Source organism: Oryzias latipes, chromosome 10, assembly GCF_053564925.1.
Source record: "Oryzias latipes strain Hd-rR chromosome 10, Olatipes_Hd-rR_3.1".
Taxonomy (NCBI): domain Eukaryota; kingdom Metazoa; phylum Chordata; class Actinopteri; order Beloniformes; family Adrianichthyidae; genus Oryzias; species Oryzias latipes.
This window is the reverse complement of record NC_136246.1, coordinates 31,040,551-31,056,220: the sequence shown is the minus strand read 5'-3', so window position 1 is coordinate 31,056,220 and position 15,670 is coordinate 31,040,551. Positions and strand designations below refer to the sequence as shown.

General features: G+C 41.2%; 1 protein-coding gene and 1 long non-coding RNA gene across 2 annotated transcripts; both read right to left on the bottom strand.

Moving 5' to 3' along the window:
* Window positions 1-2,757: 2,757 nt before the first annotated feature.
* On the bottom strand, window positions 2,758-10,250 carry lpar4 (lysophosphatidic acid receptor 4). Its single transcript, NM_001305413.1, is given in 3 exon segments — window positions 2,758-3,246; window positions 3,328-4,093; window positions 10,142-10,250. Coding segments are annotated over 2 exon segments (1,065 nt in total). The 5' UTR covers window positions 3,904-4,093; window positions 10,142-10,250.
* Window positions 10,251-14,951: 4,701 nt separating this feature from the next.
* Window positions 14,952-15,291, bottom strand: LOC144994934 (uncharacterized). The gene is made up of 2 exons (XR_013658669.1): window positions 15,193-15,291; window positions 14,952-15,078 (listed from the first exon to the last, which is right to left on the bottom strand). It is a non-coding gene; the product is annotated as an uncharacterized LOC144994934 (long non-coding RNA).
* Between the last annotated feature and the right edge of the window lie 379 nt (window positions 15,292-15,670).

The following is a 15,670-nucleotide window of genomic DNA, read 5'->3' as shown; positions in this document are numbered from 1 at the left end:
CTGTTTGAAACACCAGGGGGGAGAAGTCACTCAGTCCAGTTCTCCTATACAGTCATTGGTTCTTCAACACAACATTTCACAGTTGGTTCACATTAGAATTCAGTATTACGCCTTTAGCAACTAGATACTTTTTGGCCTTTTCTGTCATTTTTAATCATATCAAGATTTTCTCCCGCTACTTTACACTGCAAGTTGTTTCCATGATTCACAATTTAGCTTTTTTTTCTGCACCAGTCTTTGCATTTAATGTCGTCCTTTTGCAATATCAAGCTTTCCTCAGCTCTTAGGCCATGGTCAACCTCCCAAAATAACAAAGGAGGAAGAAATTAGCAGAAGTGTTAGCAACGATTTGGGTCTTCATTACTTCATTTAGGGATTAAACATGCTTTGTCATTTTCAGAGATCAGACGTCCCTTGCTGTTGACACAGATGTTTAAATCGGAAATGGAATTTATTTTGCCATCATATTTTCAGCTTTAGGATGTGTTCAAATGTTTGTTATTAAAGAACCACTCCAACATGTTCTTGTCGCATTTAGCTGGTGATGGAAGACATCTATAGAGAAAGGTAAGCTTCAAATTGCATTTCTGAATGTTTCTTTATTCAAATTGTTGTAAATCAGGAGCAGACACAAAATGCGGTTGGAAAATGCTCGTAGTTGGGACGTGGGACCTTCAACGCCAAGCCAGAAGCTTCCTGCTAAGCGGCATCCACTTATAAACGATTAGATCCATGTACATTTTTTTGTTTTCCTCTCCGAGCTGGCATCTGGTTAAAAACTATATGGCTCTGATATTCCTCACCATTTTTGTTGCACTGATAATGTTTAGTTGGGGTTTTGAGGGGTTGTAAGCTAGTGTAAAAGCAGGTAAACAAATGGATGATGGGATGTGGGGGTGGGCTTACCCCACACCAACAATCCAGCCTACAAATCAGAGGTGAATTCTAAAAATGTCATTATCGGGATTAAAAGACCTCTGGGAACACTTTGAAAATAGTTAAAAGATGATCAGAGTTTGACTTTAATAGCTACATATCCATTTTCAGAAAGGCAAACATTTCAATGGTTACAAATGATAAAACCCAGTTTTATAGTCGGAGGTGAAATTTTAGTCTTTAGTCTGAACCTCAATGCACAACATGTTTAACAAAATTATCCTCTGAAAATGTTTATTTTGGCAGGTCTTACATCCTGTTAGGACTGCATTATAAAGGCATCAGACTGAAGACATTTCTGACAGACGTATTAAAAAAAAACCTGCATGCAAATTCAGCAGTTCTCACACTTGAGGATCTCTTCACTCATTACTGCGTTGTGTAAGAAGGCAACTTTGTGGATAAACAGTCACGACTGTTCAACCGTACTTTGGAATGTGAACATGTTTGTTGCCTGTAAAAGACTGTGAGCAGATCTGCAGTCTAAGGCCAGATTAAGACAGAGAGCACTCATTCAGGGGAAAACAATGGTCCATTGGTTCAGCCATAATAAGCATTTGGCCTGCGACACGGCATGCAGACCAAGGTCCTCCACTGAATCAGGGCTGCCCTGCTCAGTGAGGAAGACTTGCACAACAGAAACACAAGAGAAAGACAAACTCCTCTGCAAGTTCATGTTTGGGTTCAAGCTGACAGAGGAGCTTTGATGAGGGAAATAAAACTTTTAACAACATGAAACTTTGTCAGTTCAAGGCCGGGACATACCAGCATTATCAACACACCATTCAGGCGCTCATGTCTAGAGCCCATGTCACACAGCCAACACGCACATTTTGCGCATATTGCACACAATTGGTCATACATGAACATACGTGAAAAAAGTAAGAAAAGTTGTGGTCTATGTATAATTTTCACAGATGTTTCATGAATGAACCACATTAAAGACACCGAAGCCAAATTCCTTGTACATGCAGCGTATTTGGCCAATAAAGCTGATTCTGAAATCCACCAAAGAAGACAAATAAACCACACAAAGAACACGTAAATCAACGTAGAACATGTGTGATTATTGCTGTTTGCAATTCATTAGTGATTTGTGCGTCAGTTGTGTAATTTTAACGTGATATGATCTCCGTATACGTGTACGTAGAACGGTCGTGGACAGTCATGAGTTTGAGTACACATCTCTCAAAAATCACGCACACTTGCGTAAGATTTACTCAATAATTGAATATAAAACACTTAAAATATGCACAAACTCCGTAATTCTTAACCGACCAAAAATTTTTAACAGCTCAAAACCAGATTCACGTGAAGACCCGTCGGCCAAAACCCTTGACAGATGGTATGTATCACAAAAGAGTGTTTTATATGAGGAAAATGTGCAAAGTGCATGTAGTGGCTGTCTGACATGGCCTTAACATGACATAAAACCATGAGAAAGTCCTTACTTTCAAATAACCTGTGTTACAAAAGTACTTATTATGTTTTACTCCGAAGTTTACACCTTATGCACAATCCAGTGCATCTTCGGGACTGAGTGTGCGATAAGCCTGAGTGATGATGAGCTGGAGGGTCCCTGAACAAACAGTTTTTCTCCGTATGGCTGGAACTGAGTTCCGTTGAGTGTTCCCTCCCAAGAAAGAAAAAGTGTTCCTCAGATCAACAGTTATGGATTAATCCGAAAATCCCAGGCCATACCTCAGGACTTACCCTCAGGATTTAACTAATCTGCTAAGCTATTTGTTTGCCACTTCCAGAATCAAACAGCTAATTGCAGTTTCTAGTAAGCAAAAAAAAAAAAAAGAAAGAAACGTTGAGTCACAACTGACTGTCAGACATCACTGTCTCTTTTCCGTTGCTGGCCACAGTGTGCGTGTCCGTGGGGAGACTGTGGGGCATGTCTTTAGCCTCGGCGTCACTGCGGGGAATGCTCCCGGGGCGAGAGCCGCTTCCTTTGCTTCCCAAAACGAAGCTCTTCTGGAAGCTCTCTGAGGTGAAGTAATAGACCACAGGATCCAGACAGCAGTTGAGACTGGCCAGGCACAGGGTAATGGGGTAGAGTGTCCGCGCAAAGCGCTCCACCGTGCAGTTCGCTAGCGCTTGGGTCCGCACCAGCGCATACACAAAAAGGATGGAGTTATAAGGAACGAAGCAGATGATGAAGATGCCAAGATGGACCACGATCATTCTCAGGACACGTTTCTTGCTGTCACAGCCATGAGCGACGGTCACTGGGCGGCGGAGCGTTCGCAGGACCATCGAGGAACACACCAAATTGGCCAAGAGTGGTAAGAGGAAGCCAACAATCTGTAAGAACAACAAAAACACGAAAAAAATATTGAGTCTAACTGGTGTGCATTTATAGGAACACAGCGTGCGTCTATTCACCTCAATGAAGATAGTAATTTTAGACAGGTAGGTCTTCCAGGTGTTCTTGGAGAAGCCCTCGAAGCATGTGGTAGCTGAGTGTTTGCTGTTTATGGTGGAGAAGAATGTCACAGAGATTCCTCCACCTACGATAGTCAACCACACGGCCGCACACATGAGCGCCGCATTCCTGCGCGTCCGGATGGAGCGGGAACGGAACGGGTACACTATAGCCAAGAAGCGGTCCACGCTGATGCAGGTGAGGAAAAGCATGCTGCCGTAGATGTTGGTGATGAAGGCGGTCCCTGAAACCTTGCACAAGCCATCTCCAAAAGGCCAGTTGCGGTTGACATTGTAGTAGACCTTGAAGGGCAGCGTGAAAACAAACACTAAATCCGAAAACGCCAAGTTTGTCATGAACAGGGTGGTTTCGTTGCGGATGTTCATTCGGAAGCAGAAGACAAAAAGGGCGGCGCAGTTGGTTATCAGACCTAGAATGAAAACGACACTGTACACCGCAGAGTACAGGTCATACTTAAAGGAATCATCAATCCCACAGTTCTCCATTCCAGTCTCATTGATCACCAGGCTAGCCATGGCGGCAGCTCTAACGAAGGGTGAGTCTCCACAGAACAAAAGCACAAGCCGTCTGAAAGGAGGGACAATATCTTGGAAACCAAGGTTTATTGGGGACCTGTGAAGTCAAGCCCCCTCCAAGTCATCCTGCACCATCGGACACTAAAATGAGGCCAGTCAGGATAAAAGCCTGTGCAGCTGCTTCGTCCTCCTGCAGAGAGAAAAGAAAAAAAGAGTGACTTCCTCACTGTAAGCAACAAAACATTTCAGGCCTCCAGGACAAAGCTTGTGAATGCAGAGCACTGAACAAACTTAACACAACACATTTCAATGCAACTGATGACAAAAAGGAATTCTGTGCTGCTTTCATAAATATTCCTCAAAGCGTAATTCTATATCTGCAATTCTGACAACACGAAGATGTGGGCGCGGAGACAGAGGGACACTGTATGAGGAGCCTCAGAGGAGTGTTTCAACATGCTAATGTGGAATTGTTGATCCATGCTAACCAGTCTGTTCTGTGTTTCAGCACCCAGAATTCTGTCAGTTCACTTTGACAGGCAGCCAAATATCAGGTGGAAATTTTTACCAATATTTTTTTTATTTAGCACACACACATATATATATATATATATATATGCGCAGACGAAGTCATAATTACAACCACCAATTGGATGTATTAAAAGACTCTACATTTTGGTGCATAAAGGCAGCAGACTGGTTTTACATTCCCCCCCAAAAAACATAAAACTAAATAAATATTCCAAGCAATGACACAGTCTATCAGTTTTCGTAATGTTTAGCCATCACTCATATGGTTTTTGTGCAGGTTAGCTGTGGCCCCGCCCACACACCTGTGCTTCTCCATGGACACAGCTGCCTGCACTTTACATCAATTTGTTTGAACAGTACTTAAGTGTCTCTGTTTTAGTTTTGAGTTTCTTTTCAGTTCTGTAACTTGTAGCTCTCTGTTGTTTGTGCTGTGGTCAGATTCTTTTTTTCCATTCTGATTTAAAAAAAAAAACTGAGACTTTAAGATTAGTTTTCTTACTATATGTCTTCCATCATCAGTAAAATGCTACAAGACCCTGTTAAAAAAAACATCAAAAACACAATTTTCATTAGAGTGGGTCTTTAAGAACAAGTTCTTATTTCCAAACATGACCTGACCAAGTGCTCGTATTATTGAAAGCATGAATCCCAGTGCATTCACATAACGGTTCTACAGAAATACATTCACAGCACTGTTATCTTCTGTAGCTGGAGCAAGTTTCAACAATGGCCTGATGGAGTCTCTTAACAAAGACATGCGTGTTTATAATGAAAGTCTGAATACAGTTGGAGATGTGTTTGCAGCAGAAAGCATCACGGCCAAAGACGGAGACGGTTTTGGGAATAGAGAGTGTGATAAATTCACTGGACCAGTTGTGTTTGATCTGTCTTTATGTATGAAAACACTGGCTTTAAAGAGAGTTCAGCAATTCTGCTTATAATTAATCAAGAGAGGCCTTGCCTCAATGCAGGCAGGGCATTACTGGAAATTGCTTGTTTTAAAGACCCGCTCAGATGAAAATGGCGGTTTTAAAATGTCCTGGTGGCATTTTTCTGATATCGGAGGACATTTATAAAGAAAATTAAGATTAAATTTGCGTTTCTGATTATTTCTTGATTAAAATTGTGGCGAGTAAGGAGCAGACGGGGAAAAGGCTGTTTGAAAAAGCATGTAGCTGTTACATAGAAGCTACACTTAACAGGCTAAAACCTCCCTGCTCCACTCCTTTCTGATGCAGACTAAAAGATCTATACAGTATAAGTCTTTGACTTCCTCGCCCGAGCTGGCATCTGGCTCAAAACTCCACGGCTGGAAAGCTCCAATGCTGTTCGCCATTTATGTTGCACCGGTAATGATAGGTTGGGGTTGTGATGGGTGATGGGAAATGAGTTCCGCACCAACAGTTCCACCCACAACTTGGAGGTAAATTCCTGTAAATTCCGTCGCTCTGCAGAGACTATGTCTTAGAAAACAAAAAAACGTTTGTTTTCTTTTTGGGAGGGGGCTAAAAAAACTGCATAATCATCATTAAAAGATGAGTGGGACCACAAAGGCTACGTTCACACTGCAGGGCTTAATGCTCAATTCCGATTTTTTGAAAAAGAGTACGCAACTGTGAACGACGTCACGCGTTGTCTGTTGAAGTAGCCAACGTTAACAATGGATGTCAACAACAGTGTTGTCAACAGCGGAGCTCTTTTTGTGTTATTACATTTATTTTCCCAAAGGAGCAGCACAATTACAATCTTTTCATTTTAAGAAGGCATTGGAGCCGGGATCTGTTGGGAAATGGGGATGTGTGTGTGCTGGGGCAACGCGCGCGCGCGTGTGTGTATAAGAGAGAGGAGAGAGAGCGTGCAGCGCTCTTCTGCGCTGCACGCTCTGTCTCCTTTCTGAGGGGCAGTGGGGGCGCGCATTCATGTTGTGTGTTACGGAGGTAGGAGAACGGTAATAAAAGGTTTCCCCCAGAATAAATGCTATGGACTCTTTTTTAACCCGTTCTGGAGAATCATGGAGAATCTGAGGGTCCGAACGGGGAAGTGAACCCCGGAGGAGGATCCGCCTTGGGTCCCCCGCGCTTCTGACCACGGTCTGAAAGGGGGAAAAAAAAGTCATCCCGGAAAGGTTCAACACCACGCTCGGCCATTTCGCCGGAAATCTTTTCAAAAACCGCCCGGGTGCGATGAGAGCCCTTGAGTTTGGCCTGAATATTAATCCAATCGGTGACCTCGCTTCCCTTCCACTGACTGGTCTCAGCAGCACCGTGGTTGATGTTTATGTTCTCGTTCGCCTATTTCAACGCAGAATTATGACGTTTGTAGCGTGTCGATGACGTATGGGTCGGATACATGTGGCCTGGCCGTTCAGACGGAGGTCGCATTTCAAAAGATGGGATACGTATCGGTTTCAGGACCACATACCCAAGTGGCCTGGGTCGCATTTGAAAAGATCGGATCTGTGTCGTTCAGACTGTCACAAAAAGATCAGATACAGGTCGGATAGGGGCAAAAAAAATCGGAATTGGGTGGTTTCAGCCTGCAGTGTGAACGTAGCCTTTGAGTGGGTTTTAAAGATTACCAAGTGGAAAAACAACACGACATAAGCTCTCCAAGCTGAACTTGAACCAACTACAACACTAACACAAGAAGCACACATATTTGGAATCAACACACAACACGGTGCAAGTCTCGCTTTAGCCCACATGACAGTGAAACTCATTGCACTCCAGCAGAAGTTTCCACGGCTGCAGATCTACTTTCCTTCACAATCCAGTGTTAAAGTTCTTGGCCGAAATTTCACTTCCCACCACAGAAGCACAAAACAAAATAACTCTGCATGGAGGAAGTCCAGCGAGGAGCAGCTCTCATTATTACAAAACACAATAGCTCTTATTGCATAAACAAACAAGGCGGGGAAAGACAATGCACTCACAGCTTGTTTACCTAAAGCTGAACTTGAACGTGTGATGTCAGAGCAGGAACTAGAAATGTGTGAGGAATGTGAGGAGCTTGGACAGCTCAGCTTCTTCGCTGACGCGCTGCTTTAGGAGGGAAACCACTTAACTCGTCTCTCTTCGCGTTATCACTGTTTCTATTACGACTAATTCAATTTCACTAAGTGACTTATTATTGAAGAGTCTGATAGTTTGATTAGAATCAGTCTGCTTACAAACACATCCTGTTTTTCTCAGAACTTGGAGTGTTGTTCATGCTAATCATTGTGTAGATACTCTTTTAAGGGAGTTTCTCATTGTACATGAACAGTTTTAGTATTTCACCTCAAACAAATGTGGATTATTTACATTTAACTTAAACAAAACAAATCAAAAAAAGGCCAAACACAGTCTTAAAACACTTAGAATATAATTTTTTTATCCAATTCTTAGGTTATTCATGTTCATATTTTGGGTTACTTTCTGAAAAAATACTATTTTTTTTTTTGGCAGTTATAGGGATTTCATTTTAACCTATTTGTAGTTGTTTTTCCTGAGTTTTTTTCCCCTTATAGTTAAAATAACCCAGCAAAATATTATTCCCTCTTTAACCTCAGAGTTGGTGAAAAAACAACCTAATTTGGGTTATTTCTTGGGTTATTTCTAACTAGTATGTTACGTAGTATGTTATGTAACTAGCATGAAAAGCAAGCAAATATAGCCAAAAAAGCCTAAAGTTTATAAGTATTTACCTTATTTTTTATTATTTTATATATATATATATATATATATATATATATATATATATATATATATATATATATATATATATATATATATATATCCCAAGACTGAAGCAACTGCTTATTGTTTATCTATTTTTTAACCTATTAATAATAGTTAAAAAAAAAAGACAAATAAAAGCTCTTGACTTGGAGTTAGTGATGCAATCAGAAAGAGAAACCCAATATGTTTGCTTTTAGCTCAGAAGTTATCTAGCGGTGCCACAACAGCAGAAAAAGGCAAATTTTTCAATTTAGTGACAAACTGTAGTCTTCTGAAGTCTTATCAGCAAATAAACTCCTAACCACGAGCACACACTGACCTAAAAAATAGCATTCAGCTTAAGCGTAGAACATTTAAATGACTTTTTAAGGAGTTTTCCTGTCAAATTTGGCTTCTGGAGCATTGCCACGGTGATCCATCGGGTTAAACACGGGAGTGTGGCATGAAGCTGATTTGTCATGTTTTTTTCTCCAAAACTTTAATTCAGAATTAATTGAATAAAAACTTTTCTGATTTTCATCTAAAGTCCTCCAGCTTCATGGGAGAGCAAGTCTAAATTACAGCAGAACCCCCCCGTTTAATAAGCTAAAGTGGCCTTATCTTTGTTACGCAACAGAGCTCACCCAGCGGCGAGGTGGTCCCTCTCTGGCACATGCACTCCACGTTGTGCACACTGGAGCTCAAAAGCAATGGTCTCGTCCGGTGCCAGCTGCAATGTGACATCTTTACTGCGATTTCACACGCCTCCTGCGAGGCTTTTCCCAGCTCTCACAATGCCCTCACTGTACCCATCTGGGCCAAAGGCACACTTGCTGTCACTTTCTTAAAATAACAGCCCAAAGTGTTCTTTTTGTAAAAGAAAAACATCATAAACTCTTTGTTTTACTTTAAAATGTGACATTAAAGTTTGTCAGTCCTGCCGAAGCACCAGCTTTATCTTCTGCTCATGGAGCCTGGGCTCCAAAAACCACAGACGGGTTCGGGGTCTTTGTCCCAAACTAAGAGGAGCGTCACCCTCTGCTGCAGATCTGGAGCAGAGGTAAGCACTTCGTGGATTACCAGGAGTCCCGCAGAGGGGTTTTAGCCCTCAGTGTGTCTGTCTGTGTGTGTGGATTTCGGCTGTGCTGCGGACAGCTGCAAAGTTACAGGGTCCCTCCCCACCCACCCACTGGCAGTGACAGAAGGGGGCCTCCAGGACCCGCTGATATGAACAGATCAAACCCGAGCTGAGCTCCCATCCAGCTGTTCCTTTCTCTCAAGCGTCAGGAGGAGGAAGACGGAGAGACGGTGAGGATGGAAAGCACATGGACGCTCTTCAAAGAGCGTCTACCAAACTGTTATTAGAGAGGAAACGGGCAAACAAACAGGAACGTTTGTCTGGAATGTGACACTTTGCTCAGAAACAAAAGCACTTTAAGGAAATCTCAAACCTGCAAAAAAAAAAAAAAATTCTATTTGTGCAACAATATTTTGAAGATTGAAAACATTTCACCTGCTTTTTTCCCTTTAGGAAATGTTTTAAATGTATGTAGCTGTTTTCCCCAAAGCATTGACTTCATTCATGTTCTTAAAAAATGTGTCAAAAGCTTTAAAATCATTGGCATTAAAGAATCATTATTCTTTAATGTCACAGTAGAGGTTGATGAATTATTTAAAAAACCAATTCATTTTGTATAAATACAAAATTGACTGTTTTAACACCACACTGTAGAGAAATACCACTAATAGAATGGATTTGTAAATGTAATTTGCCACAATAATAATTTACTTTAACCAACCTATTTGTTGTCCCCATACTGATCTATTTTTTATTTTCATTTAAAAAGTTTTACATTTAGCTCTTTTATAGAATCAGAAAGTAACTAAATGCTGTTGGGGTTCTGTAGATATTGCTAAAGTTTGTATAATAACATCTTGAGAGCCACAAATAACTTTCGCTGATCTCATGCGTGCTTAAAGCATCAATTCGAAATAGAAAGGACACTCACGGGCAGCTGAACGGATGGTGACAGCCCGCTGATGTTTGCCCGAGGCGCAGCTGTCAAGAAACTAACTCCAGACCGCTTCACCTGAACGCGTCGCAGCTCCTCAGCCTCCAAACGGGACCATCTGGAGTCCCGAGCTCCCCCCACCCCCACCCCACGAGCCAAACTACCTACTGAAGAACGACCCGGTTCTACTAAGCTACGCCGACTTTTCCCGTTAATCACAGAGACTCGCTCCTCCAGGCTGACCGCATCACAGTCCGCGCCTGCAGTGCTCAGCCGGACGGAGTGTTGGTCATTGCGCAGGGGGTTAGTGCGCGCAGAGCGCGCGTGCATGGAAAGGAAACGAGACAAAAGCATCACGACGGGGGCGGGAATACCTCTTACGAGAGGGAAGGCTGGAAAAACACATCTATCTATCTATCTATCTATCTATCTATCTATCTATCTATCTATCTATCTATCTATCTATCTATCTATCTATCTATCTATCTATCTATCTATCTATCTATCTATCTATCTATCTATCTATCTATCTATCTATCTATCGTTTGATCTTCATTGGCATTTTTATGTCTATGAAAGTGTCAGTGTCGTCAAAATGACAAGTTGTGACTGCAGCATCTTTTGAATGTGACAAATGAAGTGCTTCCCAATGGTGTGTAAAGTGACAGCATTATACACCATGCACGACATTTTGAAAATTAATCAAAGAAAAATCCAGACACGGAACACGCACTTTAAACTGTACATTGCAACTGTTCACAGCATTGTGTACCTGGGGGGAAAACACACATTTACAACAACTATAATCTTCCTTTGGCTCAGTAAACCGTACGGCAGTAGTTTTTGAACTAATAAACTCTGTGCTGCAAATCAATCATGGATCGTGCTCTCGTCTCCCTGGCCGCATGTTTTTGCAACTACATTGAACTACATTCTTGAGTGTTCAAATCCAAGCTCTTGTCTGTGATGTCATCACAGAGCTTGCATCCATGGCTGCCATAGGGTTATTTGTGAATGTGGACATTAGTGATATACCTTCCTCCTCCAGGAAGAGAAAAACTCCTTAAATTGGATTTAGGAATGGTGCATTTGAAGGAAAAGGCTCCACAAGTAACCTGTCTTATTCTGCCAACCACCTTCAGAGCAGAGTGGTGGAAGCTTGCATTATCCCGAACTACTACACATTTTGTCAGATTGTCGACAGGCTAATCCCTTTCATTCTCAGGGATTATGTCCCTGTAAAGACAATCTAAAAAAGTCAACACACAAAGGTCTTGTGTTTTGTTTGGACCAACATGGGCAATATGTGGGTGAATGCAATTCTTTGAGATTGCATCACACATTGTACCGTAATATTCCCTCCTGTTGGCCCGGGACATCAAAGGTGGCTTACTCTCCAATTCAGTTGCTTCCACGAAAGCGACAGTGCCCAACCGTGTTGTGGAGGTTGGGCAAACTGTTGTGCAAAGTTTAATATATTGAGAGAAATGCAGCAAGGCCACTGAGAATAAATGTAAAGCCCCACTTCAATCATCGTTTGATCTATTGTAAAAGCATTCCCAGTGGTCTTTTAGTTATGTTTATCCTAAATGAAAAAAAAAAAAAACCTGTGTCTTTTTCTTGGACATAGTTTCTGCATAGCAGCAGGAGATGGCTAAAAGCTCGCCTATTAGTTTTGGGTTGGAGCATTGGCAAAGAGTAAGCCTGCGCTCATTTCCCATCAGCCCCTTGCTTAAACTCTCTCCTTCTAGCTTACAGCCCCTCACAACTTCAACCTAACATTGATGGTGCAATCAAAATGGCGAGCAATAATGGCGATATCCAGCCTTACAGTTTTGAGTCAGGCGCCAAGTCAGACGAGAAAAACAAAGACAAATATGGATCTATTTGTCTGCAAGTGGATGCATCAGAATGGAGTGGCGCAGGGAGCTTGTAGCCCACCGATTGTAGTTTGTCCGTAACAACTACAGGCTTTTTCGAGAGACACCTTTTGTCCACCACAATTTGAACAAAGAAATGCTCAAAAATGCAAGTTTATTCTTAAATTTCTTTATAGATGTCCTCTGTGAGGAAAAAAATACTACAAAAACATGTTAAACCACAAAAAAACCACAAATGTTATCAGAGTGGGACTTTAAATGAAGCAAAAGTGACTTTTTAATGTTCGTTTTGCTTAAATTTGTAGGTATCACAGCTATAAAAACAACATGACAGGAAGTTAAACATCTGATTACATTCTGTACTTTTTTTTGTTTCACTGTCAATGGAAAACATATATATATATATATATATATATATATATATATATATATATATATATATATATATATATATATATATATATATATATATATATATAAATAAAAAGAAATCCTTGAGACTAAACAATAAGGCTTTTAGTTTCCATTGTGATCAGACTTGTGGGTGATGACAACCTCACTCCACAGAGAGCAGGAGGAGTCGGTGGTTCAACAAAATAACCACCCATCTATCAGGAGCAAAGCAAAGAGTATGCATGATAGTGTGTGCATGTGAGACAAAGTGAAAGGAGCTGAACCAAGAATAAGTGGCGGGTGGATAGAAACCCCCTTTAAATGTGGTGCAGGCCTGTTCCAAACTAACAACTCAAAGAAAAATGGTATTGGCTACTGAATAATAATAATACTAATGCTAATTTATTAATAATATAAAAGTGTATTTGTGCAAACGTGTTTGTCTTTAACAAGAACTAAAAGAAACACACAAAAAAGACAACATTTTTTCAGAAGGAGCACAAAGAACTTGAGTTGTTTATCGCCTGTCCCAGACGAGAAGTGTCCTTGCAAGTGGCAACCTTCAAATTGGCAAACAAGCCTGCAGGGAAAAGGGAGTATTTACAGCTCCAAAGTCAGTGGAGTGCTCTTGAATTCAACAATGCATTATTAATCCCAGAGGGGGGAGTAAAACCTTTTAATTTTCTCACAGGTCAAATAAACCATTAAGTGATGTGATGAGATCTCAGAATAACAGCAGAGTTCTATTTTAGCTGATCAAAGCGCTGCCCCACCATTGTTGCAGGACAATCACCACGTCTGAGGGCACTGGATGGGTTATTTTTAAGCAGGTGACGGGGCGGTGTTGGACAGGTTCCCATTGTTTTCAGGCTGGCATTGAGCTATCACTGTGTTTTTGTGTGTGTGTGTAAGTGAGTCAGACTGAGAGATCCAGGCACTTGACAGAGGGGAAGTGTTTGCGAGTAGCGTCTGGCAGGCTGACCACCTCACAATAGCCGCAGCGAGGACAGGACATCCTGCTTGCTGCTGGAGAGAAACACAACGCCGCGAACACCAGTAGATGTGCTCAAGCGCCATCAGTGTCGGCGTTGAGGAACGTCGGCTGTGTGAGCGCACACACACTGCAGAAAAACAAGCATGTTTCCCTCATGACGTTTCATAACAGAATCCTTGGAGGCTTGTCCAGTGGATGTTCAGCTTTGCACAGCTGGATGAGCACAAACACCCCCCACCCTCCCTGCAGTTCTGATAACAACAGAAAAAAAGTATTTTGGAACAGATTTCAAGAGGAATTTTCATGAAAAAAAAAGTGTGTAAGATTTGTTGCTGCAAAATATCTGCTCCATTTCCAGGTGTGCAACCTGATGGTTCAGACACTAATGCCCCCCTCAAACCATCAGATACACAGGCTACGTCCAAACTCCCCAACTACCCCCTAACTACTAAAAAAATAGAGTGCGGGACTATCTAGTGCCCCGCATTGTTTTTGTTTTTTAACAGCAAATGTGACATCACTGATTTTCCAAAGTCAAAACTTAATTTTTACAAAATGTATTTATGAATCCACTTTGTGTGTGTGTGAGTAAAATTATGATGGTTTTATGAAAAAAATGAAATTACATTTTTTTTACATAGAAAAAATCTAGAGAGATTCAATTCACACTGACTTTTCGCAGAGACTTCTGGGAAATTTCCAGCGTTCTGGATTTTGGAAATGTAGATTCAAACGGCCCTACAAAAGGTCAAGCACACATATTTTGCTCTAAGTAGTGAGTAGTGAACACATTTGTACGGAGCCCGTGTCCTGACATTAAGATATAAAAATATATCTTGTTCCCACAGGTTATTATGTCGTTCGCACAAAATACTATTCCGTTCCCACAAGATACTATTCCGTTCCCACAAGATACTATTGCGTTCCCTCAAAATACTATTCCGTTCCCTCGAAATGATTAACTCGTGCGAACGCAATAATTATGTCGTTCGAACGCAATAATTAATCCGTTCGAACGCAATAATTATTCACGTCATAAGTCATTCACGCGGATATGCTCTCTGTATGCCGGCAAAAGCCGCTTTCAGCGGTAACTTCCGTGTCTCTGTGACCCATATTCGTTCAAAAAAGGAACATGAAAAACAAAAATGATCACTTTATTACCGTCTCAATGAATATAAGAAAAATATCAAAAGATTTATGATAACTAGGCTGTTTTGTCATACGATAGCTCCTGCTAGGCTACTACTAGCTCCGCCGCAGAGCTCTCTGATCATATATGCCGGCATTTGGGCAACTGGCTGGTCTGTTGTCAGACAGCTGATATTGTAGTTTAGGGTCGAATAGGAATAATAATATTCAGGACTTGTCTTTTATTAACTTTAGCAGTCAGTATCTTTACATTCGAAGGCTATTAGGCTACATGCTAACTGACTAGCCGATCATTTCCTGTTATTAATTTACGTCATAGATTTACAGCAGATACCTTCACATTTCTGTCTGTGTGTGTCTCATTACATTGCATTGAAGACACGGAGGATGTTTAGAAAACAGATTTATTTATTTCAAAAAGCACAAAAGCATCCATCGTATTCACGTTCACATCATCTGGTACGCCCTCAGTCATCTTGCTGCAAAAGCCGCTTCCTGCCGCTACTTCCGTGTCTCTGTGAGCATTCAATAGGGGTAAAAATAAAAGCAAGAATAGTCGATCTGTTATTTTCTCGATGAAAATCTGAAAAATATCATATTAAGCTGGATGCTTCGCCTAAAGCACTTACCTTTAGCTTGTAGCATAACAACAATAGCAGTACGTCCCGTTTCCCAGAGTGCTTTGCTGCCAATCACTAGCCAATCACCGTGTCCCTGTGACCAAGGTCTAACAACAAGACCAATAATTGGCCAGTGATTGGCAACGGAAGGGAACGGAATAGTATTTTGAGGGAACGCAATAGTATCTTGTGGGAACGGAATAGTATCTTGTGGGAACGGAATAGTATCTTGTGGGAACGGAATAGTATTTCGTGCGAACGACATAATAACCTGTGGGAACAAGATATTAATCTGTGGGAACAAGATATATTTTTATATCTTAATGTCAGGACACGGGCTCCGTACATTTGGACCCAACCAAGGTCTCTTTTCATTTTAGAATGTACTATACATCTTTTTTTTTTTCTAAAAAAATAAAATAAAAAAAAGACTCACCAATTTAATTTATCTGGCTGTCATTTTTATCTTATCTCATTTAACCGAATT